The sequence below is a fragment of the Gouania willdenowi genome, chromosome 1 (assembly GCF_900634775.1).
Source record: "Gouania willdenowi chromosome 1, fGouWil2.1, whole genome shotgun sequence".
NCBI lineage: Eukaryota > Metazoa > Chordata > Actinopteri > Blenniiformes > Gobiesocidae > Gouania > Gouania willdenowi.
In genome coordinates, this window is record NC_041044.1 from 16,013,571 (window position 1) to 16,038,340 (window position 24,770).

General features: G+C 39.0%; 1 protein-coding gene across 2 annotated transcripts; it reads left to right on the forward strand.

Annotated features, from left to right (window-relative positions):
* Positions 1-1,360: 1,360 nt before the first annotated feature.
* LOC114470641 (E3 ubiquitin-protein ligase RBBP6-like) lies at positions 1,361-24,451 on the forward strand. 2 transcript variants are annotated; one of them, XM_028458942.1, is made up of 20 exons: positions 1,361-2,294; positions 4,211-4,310; positions 8,166-8,205; positions 10,622-10,663; positions 10,774-10,862; positions 10,983-11,079; positions 11,170-11,312; positions 11,433-11,605; positions 11,728-11,831; positions 11,923-12,299; positions 12,385-12,448; positions 12,559-12,616; positions 14,914-14,968; positions 15,788-16,114; positions 16,976-17,071; positions 17,196-18,816; positions 18,908-19,518; positions 20,969-21,039; positions 21,375-21,456; positions 22,414-24,451. In XM_028458942.1, the coding sequence occupies exons 1-20, from the start codon at positions 2,129-2,131 to the stop codon at positions 23,381-23,383; spliced, it is 5,286 nt and encodes a 1,761-aa protein (XP_028314743.1). In that variant the 5' UTR covers positions 1,361-2,128; the 3' UTR covers positions 23,384-24,451. The 2 variants fall into 2 exon arrangements, with proteins under 2 accessions (XP_028314743.1, XP_028314753.1); XM_028458952.1 differs by lacking the exons at positions 10,622-10,663; positions 10,774-10,862; positions 10,983-11,079; ... (12 more) ...; positions 21,375-21,456; positions 22,414-24,451 and having other exon boundaries at positions 8,166-9,206.
* Positions 24,452-24,770: the final 319 nt, after the last annotated feature.

The window sequence follows — 24,770 nt, forward strand, 5'->3', positions numbered from 1 at the left end:
TCGTCAAGTCTTTAGAGGAAGGTGGTCTTAATGCTATTGACTTTGATCCGATGAAGGGTGTTTTAATTTACAAAACTTTATGACTCATATGAATACTTTATTGTTTAATCTCCCTGCTAAAATATTCTCCAATGTAGGCGGCATTCAATTGCTTATACACTGTGATTTTGAACTGTCCAAACTACCCATAAAAATATAAAAATGCCATGAACAAGTCCTTTAGTACTGGAAATTAATATATAAACATAATTTCACACCAACACATTGGTATATCCTTATTGAAGTCATTTTACTTGAGACTTAAGACTGGGATGATCAAGGAATATGGTCAGTTTTGCATTTAATGGATAAAAGAGGAAATTTACTTAATTTTGATGATTTCAAGCTTAAATACAATATTGCTTGTACAATCCAACAATTTTCTGATGTTATTAATGCAATACCACAATCTATTATTTGCACTCTAAAAGGTTCTCTACTATACTCACACCTTGTCCCTCGTGTGCCTTCCTTACTGGCCCACTACTGCCCCTTTGTGGACAAGAAATGTAACAACAAGTTTCTCAGAACAGTGCTAACCAATGCATACTTCCCCTTATCTCTTAGAAGACGAAATTTAGTACAAAGATTCACCAGTCAAAACGTTAAAAATATTAGATTCAATTATCTTAAATTTCCTATTCCACCTAAAGCTAAAGAAGTGCATTTTAAAACTATGAACAATATTTATCCCTGTAAAGATTTTTTACTCTCAAAATGTAATATAGGTGAAAATGACTGTGTTTTTCGTACTAACAACATAGAAACTGAAGAACATCTGTTCTTTACTTGTGTTTATACAAAAAAAATTCTGGGACAGCTTTTGTTTATGGTTTTCATATAGTAATTTAGAAATACTGTCTTTGACCTATAATGATGTTAAATTCGGAGCTATTTTGAAGAACAAGAAAAAACAGTTTACAGTTAATAATCTTGTCATTATGGCAAATTGGTCACAAATGTAAATTTGGTGACAATAAACCTGTTTTTATTGTGTTTCTAAAAGAACTAATATTTCTGAAGGACTCTTCAAAACTATGTAACTCCAAGAAGGCTGTATGGCTTTATACGGAAGTCTTTTGACCCCATTGCACCTTAATGTTGTTGGCTTATACATTTGTTACAAATTGTAATGTTCTTTTTTTTGCCTCATTTTGTTTCCCACGCTCAATGTGCAACTTCTCTTTGAAAATTGTAATCCTGTAAGCTTCATTTTTTAATAATAAAAATTAAAAAAAAAAAAAAAAAAAAACTGCTCAGGCTGCCATCTTGCCGGAACATCCGTCATCGGTAAAGTTTTGCTCACATCCGGTCAAACTCCGTTCAGCGCCATTTTGATGAAACGGCGAGGAGCGAGGATTAACGTCCCGGATTATCAAGATGGTGTTTACGGATTAAAATTGAAGATTCATTTGGAAATATAGCTTCTATTTCGCCCTTGATGTTCACAATTGTCCATTGAAGAGGATTGTTACTACATTACGTGACTTGTGGATCGTGTGGTACATTTAATGGTTACCTGGCTAACGCCGTTAGCTTAGCATTGTAAGGCCTGCACGCTAACCTCGAGGTGTAGCGTACTAACTTTTGCTTTAGTTTGCCAGTTTTCGGGGTCTAATGGTTGTTGCGGACTCTGTGGACATTTGAAATAGCTCTGTTGACGGTTTGTGGCTCGTTATCCGAACTACGGTCGCTGTCTTTGGGACAGTGTCGCGGAAGGCCGGGGCCGCTGTTCACTACCACACGAGCGGCTCACAGGACGGCGGTCTGGGCTCTCCGTCACGGACACTACACTACGGACCATTGATTGTGTACAGCTCGTACCTTATCGAGCTGTACACACTTTCCTGGATGTGCTGACACACTGGTGTGTTCTGTGTTTGTTTGCAGACGGACTGAAGGAGTACGCGGTACCACTCACTGGTGGTCTGGCCTGTCTCTACGGTTCTTTTTATTTAAATCAAACCAAGGACTCTATTGCCCGCTTTGTATAAGGTTTTTTTTCCTAATTAAAGTGATCAGATTTGGCCCTTGTGTTCAGTGTTGAGACTGTTTTCATCTTCAGGTTGTGTAAAGACGTGTAAAAAAAATGTCGTGTATTCACTATAAGTTTTCTTCCAAACTGGAATACAACACTGTCACTTTCGATGGGTTGCACATCACTCTCACTGAGTTAAAGAAACAGATCATGGCTCGGGAGCGCCTGAAGGCCACAGACTGCGACCTACAGATTACCAATGCGCAAACTCGAGAAGGTACGTAACGATAATCCTTGCTATGCAATGCTTTGTTTTGTGAACTTGGAATGTACGTCAGATGTAATTTAAAAGATATCTTGAAATTAATAAAAAAAAAAAAAAAATGTAAGCAATTGATGAACAATTTCATCTTTACACATGATGTAGGCTGTGAACTGAAATTACGTTTATTTTTTGAATCGGTAAGGATTTTAAAATATGATGAAATATGATCTGACTACACATTGATTGTTTTACCATATGGTACACGTGTGCTATTGGTAGTGATGGGACACACAATTTATATCAGTTGACATCAATTTTGAAGTGTGTGGTATTTTGCATAAAAAAAGTCTCTGAAATAAAATGCTGGAGTTATGGAAAATAGAAATATTTTTAAAAAGAGGGGTATGGGCAGTGAAATTGATTGTGAAACGTTTTGTCACTCCAACTCCCTGACGCACAATAGACACTTGATTTATTTTTGAACACGTGTAAACAAAAACAACACTTAAAATAAAAGGAATGGCACTAAACAAGTTAGTTTCCAAAACAAGTCAAAAACACAAAGTAAGATTTCAGTTTTCAGTAAAACTTTTAAACGTTAAAAAAAGGAGTAGGATGGAGTCTGAATTATTTAATCCTACTCTTAAAAGTAGTATAACCAATTTATCCAAGCTATTTAAATATACAACATTATATATATATATATATATATATATATATATACACATATACACATATACACACGTATGCATACATATGAACACAATATTAATTGTGTAATATTCAATAAAGCAAAAGATAAATTGCATTGCACAATTGGTAGTTCTGAGTATAATCCACAGAAATATGTACCTACCTTGTTGGGTGAAATGAGATCAAAATGTTCTCACATGGGAAATTCTCTTTTTTGCCGGCTCTATTTTAATCTTTCAAATGTTGCTGATAACGCATAAATAGTAAGTCTGTAAGACTATCCCATTTGTTTTGAGTCGCACACCAACTTACAAACTCCTTCATGAAGTAGTTGGAGGGCGTGGCCAGCCAGCAAGTCTTGCACATCAACGATATATGGCATCGATATGAGCCTCGATGCACACATCACATATCACCGCCTGGATGACTCGATATGGAACATTGCATCACTCGCTATTGGACTATTACAAAATTCTACCTGGCCTTTGATAAATATTGCTACATTTGGGTTGTCGTTTAATAAAAAATATTTCTTTACTCCAAAAATCATTGATCACATAATTGTCCCCCTCACCCCAAAATATAAATCACAGGAATCTAATTTAAAAAAATATTTTTTTCTCTCAATAGTTTAATTGAACCGTTTAAAGCAGTGTGTCAAACTCATTGTCCCTTTAGATCATCTGATTCAGCTCACATGAGATCCGTGTAAATTACTAAAAATATTCAGTTGTCGATATCTCAAATTCATAGTTAAATAATTTTCACAATATTTGCACTAGGGCAATGGAGTTTCCCAGTACTTAAAACATAACTGCATTCACTTAATTTTAAAATTATGGGAAACAAATGAATTTATCCAAAATCAGGCCATTTATCCCAAACAATATCTAAAAACTCATTTAAATAAAATAAAAGGTCAAGTATTTTTTCTGATTGTAGCATCATCTGTGTTTTCAGCATTTCTTACTGTGTAAACATGCAGTGTAAATATTTCTATTAGCTTCCTAAACTGGTGAAATATCATTAGCTTTGTTTAGAAAATGACATCTTTACAAATAAACATCACAGAGAGCTTAAGAAGACAGTTATTATCTTGCTGTGTATTGATTGAATGTAGCACAGGGGACTCCCATTATTTAATATGGGTTTCTGTTTACTCAGAACGCTACTTTCTAAATATTGAGAAATGTCTAGGCTAAATATTTTGTTTTTTAATGTTTTCCTTTTTACAGAATACTTAGATGATGAAGTTCATATCCCAAAGCACTCATCTGTCATTGTACGTCGTACGCCGATTGGTGGAGTGAAACCAGCTGGCAGGACGTTCATTGTGTACGTATACTATTTGTACATCAAAAGATTAAATCAGGAAATTTCAGGTGTAATCATTTACATTTCTTATGATTTAAAAAAAATGCTGCTCCCAAACATGACAGAGGTTTATACTGACATTCTCTTTTTAAAATGTCCCCAGTTTCTTTTTAGTTTGTCAATTACGTCAGTTTACACTTTTAAGTTTTTTATACTTTTGAAGGCTTAGTTCGTGCCTTATGCAGTTGCTCTTTCCATTTCAGAAGGTTAAGTCATTCATACTGTCAGATAAACTGTAAAATGTATGAAAGAACTGAATCAGCTTTTCTACATCACATTGGTTGCATTTCCATGTTCTGAAAAGTATTTTTATGTTGTTCTTTGGCTCGTGATTGTGCACACGTTTTTCAAAAAAAACCTAAAATCTTTCTTACAAAATAATGATAAAGTTCCCACAAATCACATTTCAATGTTTGAGAACTAATCACAAATTCAAGAACATGCTATCACAGTAGAGGTGGGCGATATGGGAAAAAATATATCACAATTGTAATTTTATCCAGGGCTCGAGACTGCGACCAAAATGGTTGCATATGCGAGTATTTTTTCAGTGTGCACGAGTGAAAATTTTATCTGGTCGCATTCGTGCGAGTTCGTAAAGGGTGACGTTATTTCATACGGAGCGGCCGAGCACTTCGTCACGTCCCACAGAGTGCATCTCTCTCTCTTTCTCTTTCTCCCTCTCTCTCTCTGCGGGATTACCGTAAAACCGTCTATGAACAGGCACTGCAAATTGGCTGGCGGCTAGGTTGACCGCAGTGTTGCCGGTGAGGCGACAGTGCACGCTCACGCAACTTTTCTGCGGGTAATGCAACGGTGAATAGGCTGAGTAGAAACACCAATGTGCTCCTTTTGAGTGCGCGTGGTCCGTTAATGGAGCCAGACATAACGAGCCCTTCACTGTGTGCGCTCGCATTGAGAGCAGCAGCAAAAAGGAAAAATGCGCTGAGCGCAGTGATAGAACGTACACGCTCATCAGAACCAGCATAGAGGGACCAGAACTGATGGACTATGATGCCAGGCCAGATGTTCAGCTGTGGTTCTTCCAGGGCAGGGGTCTGCAACCTGCGGCTCTGGAGCCTAATGTCGCCCTTTGACTCTTTTGCAATGGCTCCCTATAACTAATATAATTAATGATTAATGACAAATAAAATCAAAATATAACAATTTGTTAACCTAAAATAAATCACGTTGTGCAATGACTGAGTTTTAAATCCCTGGTAAAATAACTAAACCAACAAAAACACTATTCTGAAAGAAAATAGAGATTTTAATTGTGTGGAAACAGATTCTATTAACTGCTAATGTGCCGGTTAAATATGCTTCATGTGTGGCATGAAAAGAGCAATTAGCATGTGTTGACCACATGATCTTATCAAATTCACGTTACTTTTTGTAGCCTTTCAAGTACATTAACTAAAAAAAATATTTTATATAACATTGTGTTCATGTAAACCGAGATGCATAAGAATTTGAAGATGCAAGATACTGTTATTTTTTTGTCAATTTATTTTATTTTAAACTATTTTTAAGTTTCCATTTACATGATCAAGATAAATCACATCAAATTAAATCAAATATTATTCTATATAATTTTAACTTCATATAATTTAATACACTGTATTGTCTTCATTGAGAAGCTATTTTTTGGCTCCAGGAGGACTTTAATCCAGGTGAGATGAGGTAAAATGGTTCCTTGTAGAGTAAAGGTTGCAGACCCCTGACCAGAGGAAGAGGGTTAGGAGACCCCACTATAAGAGCCGGACCCTCTGAATTTAATTCCATGTGGTGAAGCAATGCTGATGCTAAATTGGTTATGCAACTGTTAAAAAAAATAGAATACATGTAGACTGTTGTTATGCTTTGCTGTTATTTAAAAAAAAAAAATTGTTACGTCTTCTTTTTAAAATTATATAAAAGAAATGACCTGTTACTTCAGCCACTGCTTGTTGCAGAAAAAATTAATGTTGACATTAAAACATTTAGCAAATATATCTCGAGTCATTGTCAATCTTTACTTCACACAAAACTATGGTACGCCAGTTAATTCAACTATTTATTAGCATGCATGGCTATGCTGTACACTCTCCCCACCCCCACTCGAAAAAAAGGTGTGACCAAATTCTGTGCTGGTGCGACCAACTGAGAAAGTTAGTCGCACCAGTGCCACCACTGGAAAAGTTACCGTAGAGTCCCAGATCATTGAGACTATTTTAAAGTTTTTTACTAATAAAACAAACCAATTCACCTACTTAACATCATCGCCCCTAAATGGAAAAAATGTATGTAATCAATTTATCAAACTGGTTCCAACTTCCAAGTATAATTACCGTAATTTATGGGCTATAAAGCGCACTATTTTATTGGCCGCATTGCTATAATTTAGTTATTTTTGAAGAAAAATCCACACAAATGCTGCAGCATAACATAGGCCGCACCCTATTGGCTGATGAGGGTGCCCGTCAGACAACTCGGCCAATCAGAATGGGCAGGTAGGCGGGCTGCTGTACTCGAGTTAGGTTTCACGGAAGCGTCCGTGTTTCAACTGATAAGTTTTCTTTAATACATGAAGTCTCCTCCTCACTGCCCCACATCTACATATCAGTCCATTCACGGCTTTTTATGGTCACTTTTTACTGGAACCAGACTGATACACCACTTTGTCCGCTCTTCTCACCGTGAACTACCGTGGAGCGATCACAGCGAGACGGATTCTGAGTCAGAATATGGATGTGATCGCTTCTCAACAAATCCAACGTGGTGCTTTGGCAATTTCATGCTGTTATTCTACTATTACAAACTGGCTGACTTTTACTGTAGATGGAGCAGTGATCAGAAAAGCCTGGATACAGCCTGTATCCAGGCTTTTCTGATCTCCGCTCCATCTGTCTGTCCTCCTTAAGGAAGCGTCTCTATCAGCCTCAGAGTCCAAAGCACCTGCAGATTAGTCTTGTGATTTCCATTTGTTTGTGAGGTAACACATTCATAATGATAAAATCCAACTTTGAACAGTGTTTTAACGCCTCATTTCACACAGTTAGAACAATCATATCCTTTACAAGATAAAACGTTACCGCTTTGGTTACATTAGGCCTGGGTGATATGGACCAATATTCGTATATCTATATTTTTCCTCAAACTGGCGATAAGCACTATAAAATCCATTTATTTTTTTTTCAATAGTTTTACAAGAAAAACAAAAATGGGTCAAAATCAGTGGATGAAACTGCCACAAAGACCCTTTTATTAATCACTAGCAGCACAATTTCAACATTTTGTGTCACTTTTGACTTCAAAAAGGCTTAAATGGGTGATTAAATTATGTAGTGTTGCTTCTTTCAGGGCAGCTCTGTGTTACTGAAAGTAGTTTTTAAAGTAAATCACATTCGGGACACTCTCTTTAAGAATGTGGAAACAGCCCTGTGTTCTGCAGCAGCAGTAGATTTCTGCTGAGTAGCGACAGAGAGTTAGTTATAAAAGAGAAACACATGCAGCGTTTCCTCAAACGTCTCTCAGTGCTTCCAACACTCAGCTGATGGGGTTTTACAGGACAGACAGACATCTGCACTGAGCCTTTGACAGATAGTCACTAGCACACAGGAAACCGCACAGCTCTGTGTCCGTGCACTGGGGGGAGGGGGGGTGCGTACTTCTGCTCTGTTTAAGTGCTTAATAATTCCGTGATTTTGGAGATCTTCGTCATGTTTTAATCCTTAACAATCTAATATCGTCATATTGCACACCCTTATATCACAGTAATTAATGTAGAACCTTGAAGTTGTCTGATTGCATCGATGTGTTCTTTTGTTTCTGCAGAGATCGTTCTGAAACAGCTGTGATGGGATCATCGAGACCCGTATGTAAAACAATCTCCAAAACACTAATTTTGTCTCACCTCACCCATTCTATTATATCATCCTCTTTCTTGCTTCTTGGGCAATTTTACAGAACATCCTGTTAACACACATCAAGTTTGATATTTTTTCTTTATTTTTTACTGTGTTGACTACATGTGTGTTTAGTGTCCAGGTTCTGTGTGTTGTTGACTAAATGCTATTCTAGATTGGTTAACTTTCTTAATGGTTCAAGACATTTTTGGTTGAATGACATGGGATAAAAATAAAAACACATATCTCCTTTGTTTATATTATGAAAGGTTTAAAAACCTTTTAACTGTTGATGGTTGTAATTCATATTGAAAGGGTTTGTAGCCTGCTTCAGGCTAAACAAATGTATTTCAAGAGTGTAAAAGGAATGTTTTTTCTGATGTCATATTTTCTGTAAAAATATTTTTAATGCTCTGACAACATACTGTACATCTTGGCTGTAATTAATTGTGATCAACTTATCTGGAGTGTTTTTAGAAAAGGCCCCCCAATGATTTTTATCTTTAAAGATCTATTACATGCTAAGAGTAAACCCCTGTAGGTGATATTTGCCAGTGTCAATTTTGTCTTTGTATATTATTCATTCTAATGTTGTTGTTCAAAGTATGGTGTGCACATAACTTAAAAGCTTACATTTCGCTCTGTTGCACTAAAATACACCCTACTGTTGTGTCTCTTACTGAAGATCAGGATTTAGTTTAAAGTGCATTGTTTAAACTCTGGTTTTCAGTACAATGAAGAAGCTAGTTTTAACAAGTGAAATGGTTGGACTTGGCCATTCACATCCTTGATGTTACCTGCTAACTAAGCTTCAAGACACGTGATTAGTGACCACTTTGTTGATACCCGATGGCTTTCCGATGGTTACCGCAGTGAGAAGTATTCTGGTGTAGTGTCCTGTGAGCTGTAAGCTGCAGAACCTGTCAATAAAGTTATTCAGTGGTTCGGTGTCAGAACCGCCTGTACCAGATCCCTGTGTGTTCCCTCACCACCCCTCTGCATTTTCAGTGTTTTTTTTTTTAGATTTACTAATATTTAAATAAGAAAGTTAACCCAGTTAGCCTTGCAGATACTGAACCGCACATTTTACTGCGCTTTAGCGCTAATAAATGCTACTTTAACACTGCTGGCAAATGTGACCGAAATCCAATCTTTTTTCTTGCCCATATGTGACCTGTATCCGATGTAATGTGAATGATCACATTGTGCATTAAGACCTGCAGTGTTAACGTAGTGTTAGACTTTGACTTGAGGTAGAAACATTTTCATGTAGCAGATAAGGGCCGAATAAGGGAACAAAGTTAAATTAAAAATTGGTAGGCTGTTTTTAATTTGACTTTTATCGTTATCAGGTATTACGGTTAAAAGTGGTTTAGCATTAATTTCGGCTGCTAATTGTGTTTGAAAAGTATTTGGAAACTATTTATTCTGTGGCCTAGGAAATGAGAACTACTAAAATTCCTCCTAAATCCTTTAAGGAAGTTGTCGATTCAGATAGGGAACACAATGAAATGAAAGGATGTGCCGGTTTAGAATGGAGTTTTTCCTTGATTGCTTCAAAATGACTGTCATTTTAAAAAATGAAAGACTTTTAAAAGTCTGCATGTCATGTAAAACAATTTACCGATCCCCACAAACATGCCAAAAGCTGCTTTAATTTCAAAAAATATTTGCATCAAACTAGATGGGTAAAAGAACTGAAGAATCGTAATTAATTTCATGGCCTAGCAAGAACAGATGAGACAGAAAAGTAAATTTCCTAAGTACCAAACTGTGTGCAGTGCTTTACAATAATATTGGACAATCCCATTAAACTGTTTTTTCTCAGCTACTTAAAAGGAACATGAGTCACGACCAAAATCATCTTCGGTGGACCAATATTTATGGAAATTATAGATTTTTTTTGTTAAAATCTTATGCTTTAAAAAAAATTCTCCTGTTGTATGTGCAACTAAAATAGATTTATTTGATGTTTAAATGATGTACTGGTACTTGGATTCCTGAACAATATAAAACAACAAAACAAGACATTTTAAATATTCCATTCCAAACAGTAAAACATTGAAAGTGCAATCAAAGTCCACTTGAAGCCAATTCTTTCTCTTTTTTGACAGTTGGACTAATATTTGTTAAGCACTGTACACGTGTAATCTTTTTTATATTATTTTAAAGAAACTGTCAAGACAAAACAAATGGTAAATATATACTAAATGACTTGCTTCAATGTGCCTGTGTTAAAATGGACTACTCTGCAGAATATCATTAAAGTTTTTGCAAAGACAAAAAGAGTTGGACTGGACACAGATGTGGAGGGGAAATGCCTGTCCAACAATGTCTGCTAGAAACATTAATACCCTTAATATATGTATTCTGATTCTCCTGCAGACGGATTCTTCTCCTTCTATGTCTCTCGCCCAATTAACCAAGGTACTGTTTAACGCGTTCACATCTTTCTGCATCACAACTGTGAAGTGTCTTTGAATTTCAGGGCTTATCCTGGTCTCTCTGTGATTTTTGGATATTTCCTTTCTTTGTAGACTGCCAATCTGGTTGATGCTAATGCATCGGAAGAGGACAAAATTAAAGCCATGATGTCTCAGTCAAATCATGAATATGACCCTATACAGTTAGTAATTTACTCATTTTTCATTAGCTGGACCTAAAATCTTGTGACCATATTGTAAGCTCACAGAAATGTACTTCACAATAACATATGCTGATAATAATTGAACCCAACTCTGTCCAGTTATTCCAAGAAGGCCATCGGACCTCCACCTGCTAACTATACCTGCTATCGCTGTGGAAAGGCTGGTCATTACATCCGCAATTGCACTTTGCAGTCGGTAACTGTCACCATTTGTTCAGTGCTTATTGAAAAACTTTTAACTTTTAAAGGGGAAATAAATTATTTATTTTTTCCTCATAATTTCCAGACACAGGACAAGGTGGTAGAGTCACTTAAGCCAGTGAAAACCAGCAAGGGCATCCCTCAGAGCTTCATGGTGAAAGCAGAGCCAGGCACCAAAGGAGCCATGCTGACCATGACTGGGGAATATGCAATTCCTGCTATCGATGCGTAGGTTTTTAACAGAAGCCTTCAGAAATAATGAATATAATGGCACATTAAAGCAGCACTGCCATGTTTATTTGACTTAAGTAAATTGTTGCTAAAATAATGAAACGTATGTCTTAACAGTCAAGCATATGCCCAAGGCAAAAAGGAGCGCCCCCCGTTTGTCCCACATGAGCAGTCGTCGTCGGAAGAGGAGATTGATCCAATTCCAGACGAACTTTTATGTCCAATCTGCACCGATCTGATGATAGATGCTGTAGTGATACCCTGCTGTGGAAACAGTTATTGTGATGAATGTGAGTAAAAAGCTGTCTCTCACCAACTGTATAACATTTCCATAGTTGACCCTTAAGCTAGATAATGTGTGAACATGTTATTGTGTTAATGCATTAGTTGATTTTGAGTATTTTGTCTCAAGGTATCCGAACTGCCCTGTTGGACTCGGAGGATCACGTCTGTTTCACATGTAAACAGTCTGATGTTTCACCTGATAATCTCATTGCCAATAAGTTCCTACGACAGGTAAACCTGAGACGCACACACTACCATATTGTTATTTACTTGATTTTGCAGTGTTCAATATAATAAAATGCTTCTGTGATGACTCATTCAGGCTGTGAACAGCTATAAGAATGAGAGTGGTGCACTTCTGCACAGGCGTGCACAGGTGCACCACCCAGCTCTGCCTCCACCACGACCACAGCTATCGAGGCTACTACATTCAAGACAACTGGATCCACTGAAGGTCAACGTCCCGCAGACTTCTTCACCCAAACCAGCTTCATCCACACCACCCATCACCGTAACTACCACCAGTTCTCCAGCTCAAAGCCCCAACACCAGCTCCACACCTGTTGCTCCTCCCACTGCTGATCCTCCGACTCCACCCCCTGATGCACTTGAGGAAGGACAAGATGCTTCACCAGATCCCCCTGTTGACCAAAATTCGCCTGTGCTCTCGAGCAGCCAGGGTGAACTACTTCCACATGGGTAATTTGCATTAAGGATAAGATTGTTTATCTGCGTGATCATTACTGTTTGGAAGCTTTTTTTAAGTAAAGTTTGTTTGTTTCAGTGACTCGAATCCCAAACCTGTGGTGCAACCAGAGTCCTCAGGACCTTCAGGAAGAAGCTCACAGGTACAGTGCTGGTGACCGAGAGAACCTACTGACCCCAAAGCAGACATTTACTGACATTACACATTAATTCTTCAAGTACTTATTCTTGCTTTATTTTTCTTCTCCCACAGAGCTACAGCTTACCCATTCTCAACCACCTGCCCTCAATGAAGCCACCCTTTTCATCCGGTAAATATTCAGTTGTTCAAAGATTGTTTTTGATGCCTATCTGCTCCCAAACACTCCAGTTATTGTTATTACTCAAAACTACAAAAGCATAGGTACAGGACTGCCAAGTTACAGAAAATAAGAGTCAGACTTTAGTGACATGATGCGTTCCGGTGGAAAAAAATGTGGCCTTTTTTAAACATGACTTTCGCCTGTTTTAACATTGATTTATACCTTAAGACTGTTGTCCTCACCTCCATGCCAGCGGCTCTTCCTGCACTGTGGCCTCCAAATGCTAGTTTTAATCAACCAGAAATTAGAAATGAAAACTAACAAGAATTTTGACAAAATACATTTATTTGTCAATATTTCATTTCAACCAACTCTCCATCATTTAGCTGGGGACATGTCTCATATTGTAGGCGTTTGTCTCAGATTTTGATGCCTTGATGACAGAGGCAGGGGGTTCCCACTTAAAACACAGTGGCCCAAGGCAGTGCTACCTTTACCTCAGCTCTCCTTGTCTGCAACAGAAGACTCTGCAACAGACTCAACGTCCCAAGAAAGACACTATTACATACAAAATAATGAGATAAAAACAGTTCAACTGAACATTAGATTAGATTAGGCATTTGTTTCATTTACTATGTATTTATGCTGATATAACCTACAAGTGCAATTCAGCTACTACCAGTGTTCATAACACTGGTAGTTGCTGAATAACAGTTTTAATTAATTGTGAGGATGCCTCAATGGCATAATTGAGGTATCAAACTTTTCAGAAAATTCTGCACTTCTCTTCTGTGTTCCAGCTTTTTTTTAAACTTTTTGAGTTATTTCCTGTGGAACTTTTTGCTCTCATCCACTTATATTGAAAGTTCCAAACTTTTTCCCCTTATTGGAACTTCTAACCCTTCCCCAACCATTTTGTAACTGATCCAAACTGTTCAATTAACATGTTGAGCTACTACCAACCCATTTCAACTTCTTTCAACCCTTTTCAACATTTTTCAAATTTTTTCAACTTTTTCAACCGATTTCAACTTTTTTCAACCAAATTGCTAATAGTAAGCTGTTGCTAGGTTATTGCCAGTGCAAGGTGAATGCTAATGATAGGTCAATGGTAATGCTGGGCGAATGCTAATGCTAATGCTAATACTATACTAATACTATTGCTATAGCTAATGCTACGTTATAGTTAATGCTAACGTTAGGCTATTGCTAGACTAATGTTAGGTTACTGCTATGCTAATGCTAACACTAGGTTATGGCTAATGCAGTGCGAAGCGGGCCAGCACATGGATCCTCACTTGCATTTTCTTCAGGAAATGCAAATATTCTAGTTTAAGTTAATGTCTAGCACAGACATACACACACGTAGGAGTGGGCGATATGGGGGAAAAAATCACATCACAATTTATTTCTTTGTGAAATCACGATCACAATACAATTTTTTTCCATTCAAATCATTTGGACTATTTTAAAGTTATTTACCAATAAAAAAAAAACAAATTCTCTTAATTTAAATCATCACCCTAAATGGAAAAATAATCACTAGCAAGACAATAACATTTTGTGTCACTTTTGACTTTTTCTTTCATTAAGGTTGAAATGTGATTAAATTATGTAGTGTTGCTTTTTTCAGGGCAGCTCTGAGTTGCTGAAAGTTGTTTTTAAAGTAAATCACATTCAGGAAACACCCTTGTGAGCTGCAGCAGAAGCAGATCTCTGCTGAGGAGCGACAGAGAGTTAGAGACGAAAAACGCATGCTGTGTTTCCTCAAACATCTCTGAGCTTCAACACTGGGGGGGAGGGGTGGTTCGTTTTTTAGACGAGTAAACAAACACTAACACAAACAGCAATATGAACAGTGAACAAAATTGGGTAGTTTCTTTCTGAAAGCATGTTGACGAGTCGGTGCATGTTGTGTGAGACAGCTCGTCAAGACCCGCCTTACTTTTCTTTTGATTGGTTTATTATTGTGATGCCTGCCATGGTTGGTTAGATCTAGGCACAAGGAGACATGGATTGGTTGTCTCGATCAGTCAATCCGAGTTATTCGGGCTATGGCAAGCCGCGAGGACCAAAGTTCATTATCATGAAAAAATTAAATAAAGTATTGAATGGGGAAATATAAGCGTGAGAAATGTCAAGTGTGATGAGAATGCGTCAAATTGCGTAACTGTCACGCACAAGTGGTATGTGCCACGATTTAAATTTAAATATGTGGGAGTAGAGAGGTATCAAAAACATGCAAGACAAGAACTCAACTCGACCTGAGCTCAATCAGCTTACAACATGCTTTTTTTTTTTCACAGTACATCAGTCAAGGCCCAATCACTCTCAAAGAGGAGGAGGAGGAGGCAGGCATTGGTAAGACTTGTATGTTTCTTTGTTACAGGTATAAAAAAAAATCTATCCAAAAATAGAGAAGTTTTATTTTAGTAAGTATTAACTACACATACCATGATGAAGTGTCAACCAAGTGAAACATTTAAATAAACATCGTACACTGCGGGTCAGTCACTGTACATTAACTGTAATGTTAGTAAAACATTTAGTCAGAAATCACTTAACGTATTTATCGGACTATAAGGCGCACTTAAAATCCTTTAATTGTCTCAAAAATCGACAGTACCCCTTATAATCAGGTGCGCCTTATGTATGAAATTAATATGTCAAAATGTTTTAGTACAACTTTGGTAAACTATGAAGCTGCACCGCTTGATGGATTTTTGGTGCTTCAGGGCTACCGTAGTCAGGCGCCTCGTGGAGTGATATGTACCTGTACTGTGCTTCAACATACTGAACTGAAAAAGTGAGTGTAATGTTCTATATTTTGTGTTAAACCTGAACAATGTTGAGAGTTATTGTTTGAGTTGAATAAAGTTTGACTTATATGACTATGTTGTTTCGCTTAATGAGCCTTAATAATATCAATGATAACAAATCGGTGCGCCTAATGTCTGAAAATAGACCCGATCAGACCCATTCATTTATGGTGTGCCTTATAGTCCGAAAAATACGGTATTCTCCACTTTCAGAAACATCTATTAAACATTGTTAATGTTTGACACAAGCAAATTTTGGCTTTGGCATAAAGAACATTTGACTTTTAAAAGCCAACATAATAGTATTTAGATGTGAGCAAAGCTAAACAGTGAGTGGATGATTTATTTTTTTTGCCTTCAGGTACAGGAACAGAGGAGAGCATCTCTCCAGTCGCCTCCAACCAGTCCAACCTCCTGCACCCGTTCCTCCTCTGTACCCGTCCCCAGTCCTCTACGGACCCCCACCACAACCATACCTCCCACCATACACCTCAGGCCCTGGCCTCATCCCGCCACCCATAATTAGTTACCAGCCGCAGCCTGTCTATGCTTCTGGACACCCAGTTCTTAATCCTCCATGGGGGGCCCCTGGTTCCCAGCCCCCGCTTGTTCGTCTTCCACTACCCCTCCCTCAGCCTTCCATTTCAAAGGAGGATTTCTACAAACCGAGACATCACCGGATGGAAAAGTGAGTAACCTGTTAGTTTTGGAAGCCTCAGACCGTCCAGCAGAATCATACTTCAAGTTGCAGTTGCTTTGCAGAAAAACAGTTGGGAAAGTTTTAGCCTGCATCTGAATAGTCCCTCCTATCTCCTTTACTATCCACTGTTCCTTCACCCCCGGAAGTATACAAGACATACTGTATTATCAGATTATAACTGACACAAAACAGACACTTTGTGGTTCAAGAAAAGAGATTAAAAACATTTTTAGCCACATTATGTTTTATTCAACAGAATTTATATTTCTGTGGAAGGTGAGTGTGAGCAACCATTCTCAATGTGACGTTATTTTAGTTTCACTTTTGTTCCTCGTAGCCTCTTTTCTTTTGATTTAAATTCAAACTGTGTTTTTTGAGATTATATCATTGGAAATGTGCTTTTAGAAACTTAATTGAAGTGCGTCTGATTGTCAAAACAAGCGTGATGGCCTTTTTCCTTACTCCTCTCCAAACACCTTTCCTGAACCCCGTGACGTCATCCAAGATCTAGAATTCACACTGATGAACGCCCTGCTCACTCGAATATTTGACCCTGTGCAAAGTGGCGTTTCTGTTCTCTCACTGTAATATTTCTCAGTAAATGTTGCAAAACAGCAGCAATGAAAGATAACCTACAAAGTCTTGTTGTTGAGGATTCAGACAGTGATTGGTCAAAAATGCTAGTTTTGGTGATTTATTAAAGTGGTTGGGCCATCCCAAGTTGGTGTATTGTTTAAAATGCTTTACCTGCTGGTTCTGACTCAATTCACTAATGCAAATTGAAAATGTTCAATGCATATAAAACAGTTAATCTATTCCTTATTTATTTATTTATTTATTTTTTTTTAGAGCTACCTCCAAACTTGATGAATTCACAAAAGACTTCCACAAAGAACTTATGAAGTACAGAAATGCACCAAAAAGAAGACGACCTTCTTATTCCAGGTAATGCCATTTATTTTAATACGTAAACTACTAATTTAAATCAAATATTCATAATTATTAATGAATCTGTGATCATTGTGAGTTTTCCACCTAAATGTTTTTCGTCACCTTTTTTTTTTCCTAGGTCCCGATCATTTAGCCGTTCTCCATTTAGTCGTTCCCCTTATACTCGCTCCAGGACAAGGTCAAGATCTAGATCTTACTCATATTCCGTCAGTCGCTCTCGCTCCCGATCTCATGGTCGGTCTTACCCACGTTCCCCATTTTCCAGACGCAATGGGCGCAGTTATGGACGCTCACGGACAAGATCTCGCTCTCGTTCAAGGTCTTATGCCTACCGGCGCTCTGGTTCTCCGCAGTCTCCCTTCCCCTATCGGGGAGGAGGCTGGGAGGGTTCTGAAGTAGCTGGACCCTATAGATCTAGATCACGGTCTCGTTCACCTGGTGGCTATCGGGCCCGCAGCCCTGGTGGACGAAAGCCACCTCCCCGAGAACTGCCACCATATGAACTAAAAGGTCAGAGTCCTGGAAGCCAAGACCGCTGGGACAGAGAAAGGTATCGACAGTGGGAGAAGGAGTACGCAGACTGGTACAACAAGTACTACAAAGATTACGACAATCAACAGTCCTCAATGCATCACAAAGGTCACAGCAGTAGAGATAAGGAAAGAGATCGAATGTCGCCTTTACCCAGAAATTATTCAGTTCATGAGAGAGCGAGACGAAGAGATGACAGGGCAGACAGAGGAGACAAAACAGACAGAAGAGCTGTGCCTCCTCCTCCCCCATCCTCTTCCTCATCTACTACCAAGTCCAGCAATAAAATCCTAAAAACCAAGAAGTTGAAAAAAAGAAAGGCCGATGAACCAGAATCATCACAGCAGTCAATGAACAGGGGTGATGCCACTCCAGTCAGAGATGAACCAATGGATGAATTGCCCTCACAAAATAAAAAGTCTTCCTCAGCATCAAAGGCTTCAGGTAACACAGCTGCCTCTAAAGCTGCACCTTCAAAAAGCTCTGCAACAGCTGCCAAAACCTCAACTAAGTCTGTATCAAAGGCTCAGTCTGACAAAGCAAAGAAAGAGAAATCCTCCAAAGGAAAGACCAAAGCCAAGGTGGACGGTTTAAAGTTAAAGAATGATAAAATGAAGAAAAAAACTGGAGAAACATTCAATACCAAAAAAGAGTCGTCCTCGTCTTCTGCGGCTGCTACAAAATCTTTAAAGCCTAATAAACACAAATCAGAAGATGCCCCCAATTCAACCACACCCAGAAAAGAAAAGAATAGCATTTCTAGTGCAAGACATTCACGAGTGAAAACCCCCCCACTGGCCGCCCACAGCCTCCCTCCACCACACCCCCCACTTCATGATGGGTCTCGCACTGGACAAGACACACGGGTCAGAAGAGACTATCCACAGGGTGGTGGTTTTCATTCACTGCCTCCCTCCAACCAACATGGGCTCCAACTTGTTCACCATCCTCCATCCCCAGCTGAAAGCCGAAGGAGGATGGGAGAAGAAAGTCGGACTTCGCGCGGACTACCTCCGGGAAAGCTGAGGAGAGTTGATGGCTCTGTGATGGAAAGTGAAGCAAACTCCCACTCACAAGCCCCTAATCACCCTCACTTCCACAGAGTCCCACCTTCTGACAGGCCTGGAAATCCTCCTCTGCCTGGTAGCCGTGAGCTAAATCGGAGTGATCCTAATCGGATTCCTATTGAAGCTCTTATGAATATTGAAGTAAGACCCTATTCTGTCATTATTGGCACATTCCTCAACAAAAGTTATGCTACATAGTTGTCATGACACTCATCTTTTTTTCTACTTGCAGGTAAAACCTCTGAGGAGAATTAAGTTAAACAGAGATCTGGGAGGAAGAGGCAGCACTGAGTCAACATCAGAGAGACCAACATCAGGTTCTGAAAAGATTTCGTCCACCTCGGATCGATCACCCGCTAACATGTCGGAAGGAGATCATAGAACAGCAGAAGGAGCTGGAGGAAAAGAAAGATCCTCATCTACTGAAAGGGGCAAGTCCAGAGAAAGACCAAGCAGTGCTGGAGAGAAAACACACGGACCTGAAAGAGAGCAGGATCGTACCATTGCTAAAGATCGTGAGCGAGGCAGACCTTCTCGATCTGACAGAGCCCGAGACAGAGGTTTGGGGTTGGACAGCGAGAGAGACAGGGTTTCGGGGTCCACATTGACAGCTGTGATAAAGTTAGCTAACACAGCAGACAGAGAAACTGAGAGAGAGAAGTCACGGATGGAGCGAAAGACCTCCACAGGCCAGAGTGGATCAGCAAGGTCTGTGTGTCTGGATAGAATGACCATTGCAGAGAAATCCGAAATTTCAAAAACACAGGACAACCATCACGAGAAACAAAAAACCTCCTCAAAAGACAGAGGCGAGGGCTCGGAGAGGTCCGCTCAATTTGACAGGTGAGTCTCCTGCAGTCTAAATGGTAAATGGACTTGATTTTATATAGCGCTTTATCCCCACACTGAAGCAGTCTCAAAGCGCTTTACATATCAGCTCATTCACCCAATCACTCTCACATTCACACACCAGTGGGACAGGACTGCCATGCAAGGCGCTAGTCGACCACTGGGAGCAACTTAGGGTTCAGTGTCTTGCCCAAGGACACTTCGACACATAGTCAGGTACTGGGATCGAACCGCCAACCTCTCGATCAGAAGACGACCCACTACCACCTGAGCCACGGTCGCCCTTCTATGAAGTCTTCTTCATATCTGTAATTAATGTTACTAGAGGTGGGAGAAAAAAATCGATTCTTAGATACATCGAGATTCGGAGGTGGACAATTCTGAATCAATTCTTTAATTTCCAGTAATCAAAAATCTAAATTTTAGACTCCGTTTAAAAGTCTGAAAAAAGGCGGAACTAAAAAGGCTGCGGAACTGTGGCGTGCAGCACGTTTCAAGAGGGACACTTTAATGAGCGCCACAACAAGGAAGCATGGACGTGCGGCAGTTAAAACGAGCCCTGTGTCACTTAAAATCTGATGTTTCTTTAATGTCCACGGTGGAAATGAACTGGACAAGAGCCACGCTGTATGTAAGCTCTGTTACACTGAAATGAAGTACTTTGGGAACACAACAAACATGAGAAGCCATATAGCACGCTTTCACCCGAAGGAGGAGGCAAAGTCTGCTGCTGCTATGGCTCAAAGTACCTCTGCTAACTAGAGAACAATCGAACAAGTCACAACAAAGCTTCCACCCTCTTCGGAAAAGGTAAAGTGGATTAACAAGTCGATTGCAACATTTATTGCTAAGGATTTACGTCCTTACTCGGTCATGGAAAACCAGGGCTTTCGTGCGCTGCCGCATACTTGGAGCCGAGATATACCATCCTTTCTTCACGTTACTTTACTGATACGGCTATCCCGAAGCTTTACAACCTACCAAAACAGAAGTCGTAGCATCGCTGCAGAAAGCGGGTAGAATAGCAGTGACATGTGATGCGTGGACATCTTATAACCGCGCACTTTATCTCTAATGACTGAAAGCTAACATAATACGACTTTTTTTTTTTTTTCAATTGAAGTTGATGTTACAAGGAAGGCTTCTACTACCTTTGTTTCAAAAACATGTACATTTTCAATTCACATACTTCTTCCATTAGTGTAATAAAGGAAAATGAATGGTAATGTATCTCTTTTTTTATATATATATATTTTTATACAGTGTGGACACAGTGAATACAAAAGATTTTGTGAATAAAACATGCATTAAAAAAAATTAATAATCAATTTAGAAGCCCCTTGAATCGAATCGAATCGTGAGGTGCCTAAAGATTCCCACCCCTAAATGTTACTGTGTCAATCAAACAAAAATGCTTTCAACTGTAATTGTTTTTCTGTCCCAGGAGTGTGTCCAAGGACAGAACGGAGAGAAGTGTGTCCTCAGGAGAGAAATCTGCTTCTGCTCACAGAGAAGGTAATTTACAGACCTAATTAAGAAGACATTATTGTATTGTGTCATAATAAAGGAGTTTAAACACTGCGCATTCATCAGCAGTTAAAGGGACACACACACACTATGACAACATTACTTTGCGTTTGACTCCATTATAGCAGACAAAAACGTTCTTTAGTATTTTGTGCATCACATTTTTAAAAACTGACTTATTTATATAAACTAAAGTAATTAAAATACCTAGTTACTTTTGACTATAAGTAATCAGTAAAGTAACTGGATCATCATTAACTATTTACTATTTCCTGATAACTTGACCAACACTGTTTAAAGCCTTGGTTCTTTGCCTTTCACAGGCAAAGACAATCAGGAGGTTTCTGTGAAGTGCAAACCCAGGATCAGTCGCAAAGTTCTGACAAGCCACTTTATCACCTCTGGGTAAGTTTTTTTTTTTTTTTTTTTTTTTTTTTTTTTTTTTTTTCAGGATCAATATCGTCAAAGTTTTAAGCACTTTAATAAACTTACAAACTAATGTGTAGTACTCTGACTGTTTTTGCCCCCATCCCGATTATGGATGGCAAATGCCAGATTATTTTAGGACAGACAATCGTAAAATGTCAAATAAATGGGGAAACCAGGCATGCTATATTACAGATAAGTGATGAACACAACTAGCATTCCCTGAGCCACATTTTTTCTACTAACTGTGGCACACTCACAGATCTCTGTTACACTAGAACACTGGAAAGGACCGCTCATTTTAACGCTCTAATGGTCTTGAATCGATTTTAGCGGTTCAGAACTCAGCCATGGATATTTGGTCAAATATTTTGGAAAAATCTTTGTGAAAAAAGTGTGGGAACCCTGAATTCCAGACTTTACTATTCCCTTTCTCGCTGTTATCCGTCTCGTTTGCAGTAGCCGTGTTGTTGCGGTGTGTGCATATGAGAGAAACAAGAGGGAGGGGGAGCTATGGAAGTTCACAGGGACAAAACGTGTGCTGTAGCAAGAGACATTTTTGAATTGTCTGCAACAAAAAACTCGAATTATTCTAAAAAATTTAAAAAAGTTGATGAATTGCCCAGGCCTATCTGTAATGGGTAAAAAAAATCTTCAGATTCAAAAAATCCTTGTGTGTATCCTGCTTATGGGTAAAAACTAAATGGGAAAAGTCATAGTTTTGAATAATCTAGATAGCGTGACTTTCTCCAGATTTAATTGTAAAAAAAATTTTCATCAGTGTAATGTCCTTCAGCTGTAAACCTATCAATATATTATTGTACTACTTGGATGCATTTTCATATTTGTAAAATTTTCTTAGAAAAGGATTTTGGTGTCCTTTACTCATAATTACATTTCTTAAAGTGTGTTCTTTTTCATTTTGTTTTTAAATAGAAGATCAACTCAAAAAACAAAGCCAGACTTAGAAAAAGACCAGGGCAGTGTTTCCTCCATCACTGCAGAGCAGCCCTCATCCAGCCCAGTCACTAGGCTCGTCTGCAACCAGAGAGTCAGTGCAGCTCCTAGTGAAGTCCGAGAGGAGCCTCTCATCCAACCACCACCCCGCTCCAAGTGGGAAAGAGAAGACGATGAAGATGGTTTGGAAGATGAACCGTGTGCACCTAAAGAAGCATTTCCAGTTGTCCCACAGACCATTGTTAAAGAAGCACTGCTGGAAGCACAGAAACCAATGAAGAGCGAAAGCCGTGAAACTCCAAAGGATGAACGGAGAGGAACAACAAAGGAGGAAAAAAAGGCGAGAGTACCACGGGAAGAAAGTAAGACTGGCAGAACAACACAGGCCAACTCGGACAAAACAACCAAGACAAAAACTGGAAAGGAGAGAAAAGCCGTCAAAGAAGAAGGGCGAGCTTCTGCAAGAGAAAATGATAGAAAAGGTGGAGGAAGAGAAGACAACCGAGGAGCTGCAGGAAAAGAGGAGAGGATTGCAGAAAGCCGTAGTGGAGGTGAACGAGAGGAAGTTCGAGGGCCCGAGCCCAGAAGGCAACGGCTGGCCTCGGACCTCGGTCGCGAGACAGATGAAGCGGCCTTTGTGCCCGACTACAGTGAGGGAGAGGGTTCAGAACAGGAAAGAGGAGGAAGCAACAGCCTGACTCCCACCCTGAGCCGTGCCACCCACAGCCCCACATTAAGCAACCACAGCGGCTCCGCCAACACCACAGCAGAGAAGAAGAAGAAGAAAAAAAGCAAGAGGAGCAAGAAACACAAAAAGCACAAAAAACACAGCAGTCAGGACAAAGAGGCGCCACACAAGGAGCACAAGCAGAAACACAAGAAGAAGAAGAGTAAAAAGAGCAAAGACAAGGATGTGGATGAGGAAAATAAAAAGGAGAAAGCTGAGTAAGAGACGGCTTGCTAACATAGCTTAGCTCAGGCTAAAATCCACCCAATCTTTGGTACGGCGATAAGGATGCGTTCTGCTTGTTGTTCCATTTAAAGCCAGTGAAACTGGTCTGACTGGGAGATTAAGCGAGCGCTCTCTGACTTGTCCTTTCAATATTATTGTCATTTCTTAGAGCCCGGCTGTTTTTATTAACAGTGCTTGTAATGACTGCTGCTATAATCTGTTATATTTATTGTCCATTTTAGGAAGGACTGTAAAGTGATGCAGTGCTGCTCTTAATACCAGAAATGAGCATAAACGATTGAACGGTAATGAGTGATATCCAAATGGAGCATGTATAGAAATGATAGCTCCGTACTCAGGGATGTGATGCTTTTTAAAGAGGAAGAGCTGCTTCATCGCTGCCTCATATTATTTTGGAAATAAAGCTGAACCCTTGATTCTAATATTTTCCCTTTGGTTTGTTTCACCAACATCCCAGTGTGCTGCCCAAGGCTGACATAATAAATCACCTTTCAGGGTGCTCTTTTTGGACTCTCTGGAACATTCATTAAAATTTCTGTTATTTTCAACTTTTAGTCAACATGGATGTGTTCATTTTTGAGACCTATGGATTTTGTTTATAGCACAGCAGGTTGCCTTTTTTAAGGTGATTTATTTTAGAGAGAGGCTTTCTCTAATTGTGTTTATACTTTGCCAGATGCTTTTTCGATCTAATATCTAAATCCCTGCTGCTACTGTTTAAAATGAGCCTTTTTTTCTTTAAGGAATAACAGCAGTAAAGTGGATGATTTTGCTGGATCACACCCAGGGATAGGAAAGGTTCCTCGAAGTTGGAGCAGTTAATTTGAGAATTGATGCTACACTGGATTGTAATATTCAGTGTGTTCATAATGTTCATAATTCAGTTTGCCTTTTTTTAGAGTGTACTTGCTGTAAACACATTGCGTCTATAAAAGAATTTGCTGATGTAAAAGTGAAATGTGACGAGTGAAGAAGAAAAGATGTTTGTACAAATGAGGTTCTTTTTTAAAAAAAATAAAATAAAAATGTTTTGTGCTGATGCTACTAACTTTTTGCGGGTTTTTTTTTTGTATTTTCTCAGTGTAATGAAAGGAACTTGTATTTCAGTCTAATATTAGATGCTAATGGAGGAATAATCAAGGAGTAATATTGGAATAATCAGAGCAACATCTTAGCAGGTGTGGTCAGATCTAGACTTGCTTCCTTGATCTGCAGCAAAATGTCATTAGAACCCCTGGTCTGATCATACAGGTGTGTGTAGATTAATCAATAGAAAACTAACTTACCTTCCAGGATAAGAACATATTTATTGTTGATTTTATTTTGAAGGGGCTTTGTTTAAGCAATATGCAACTGTTTTGGT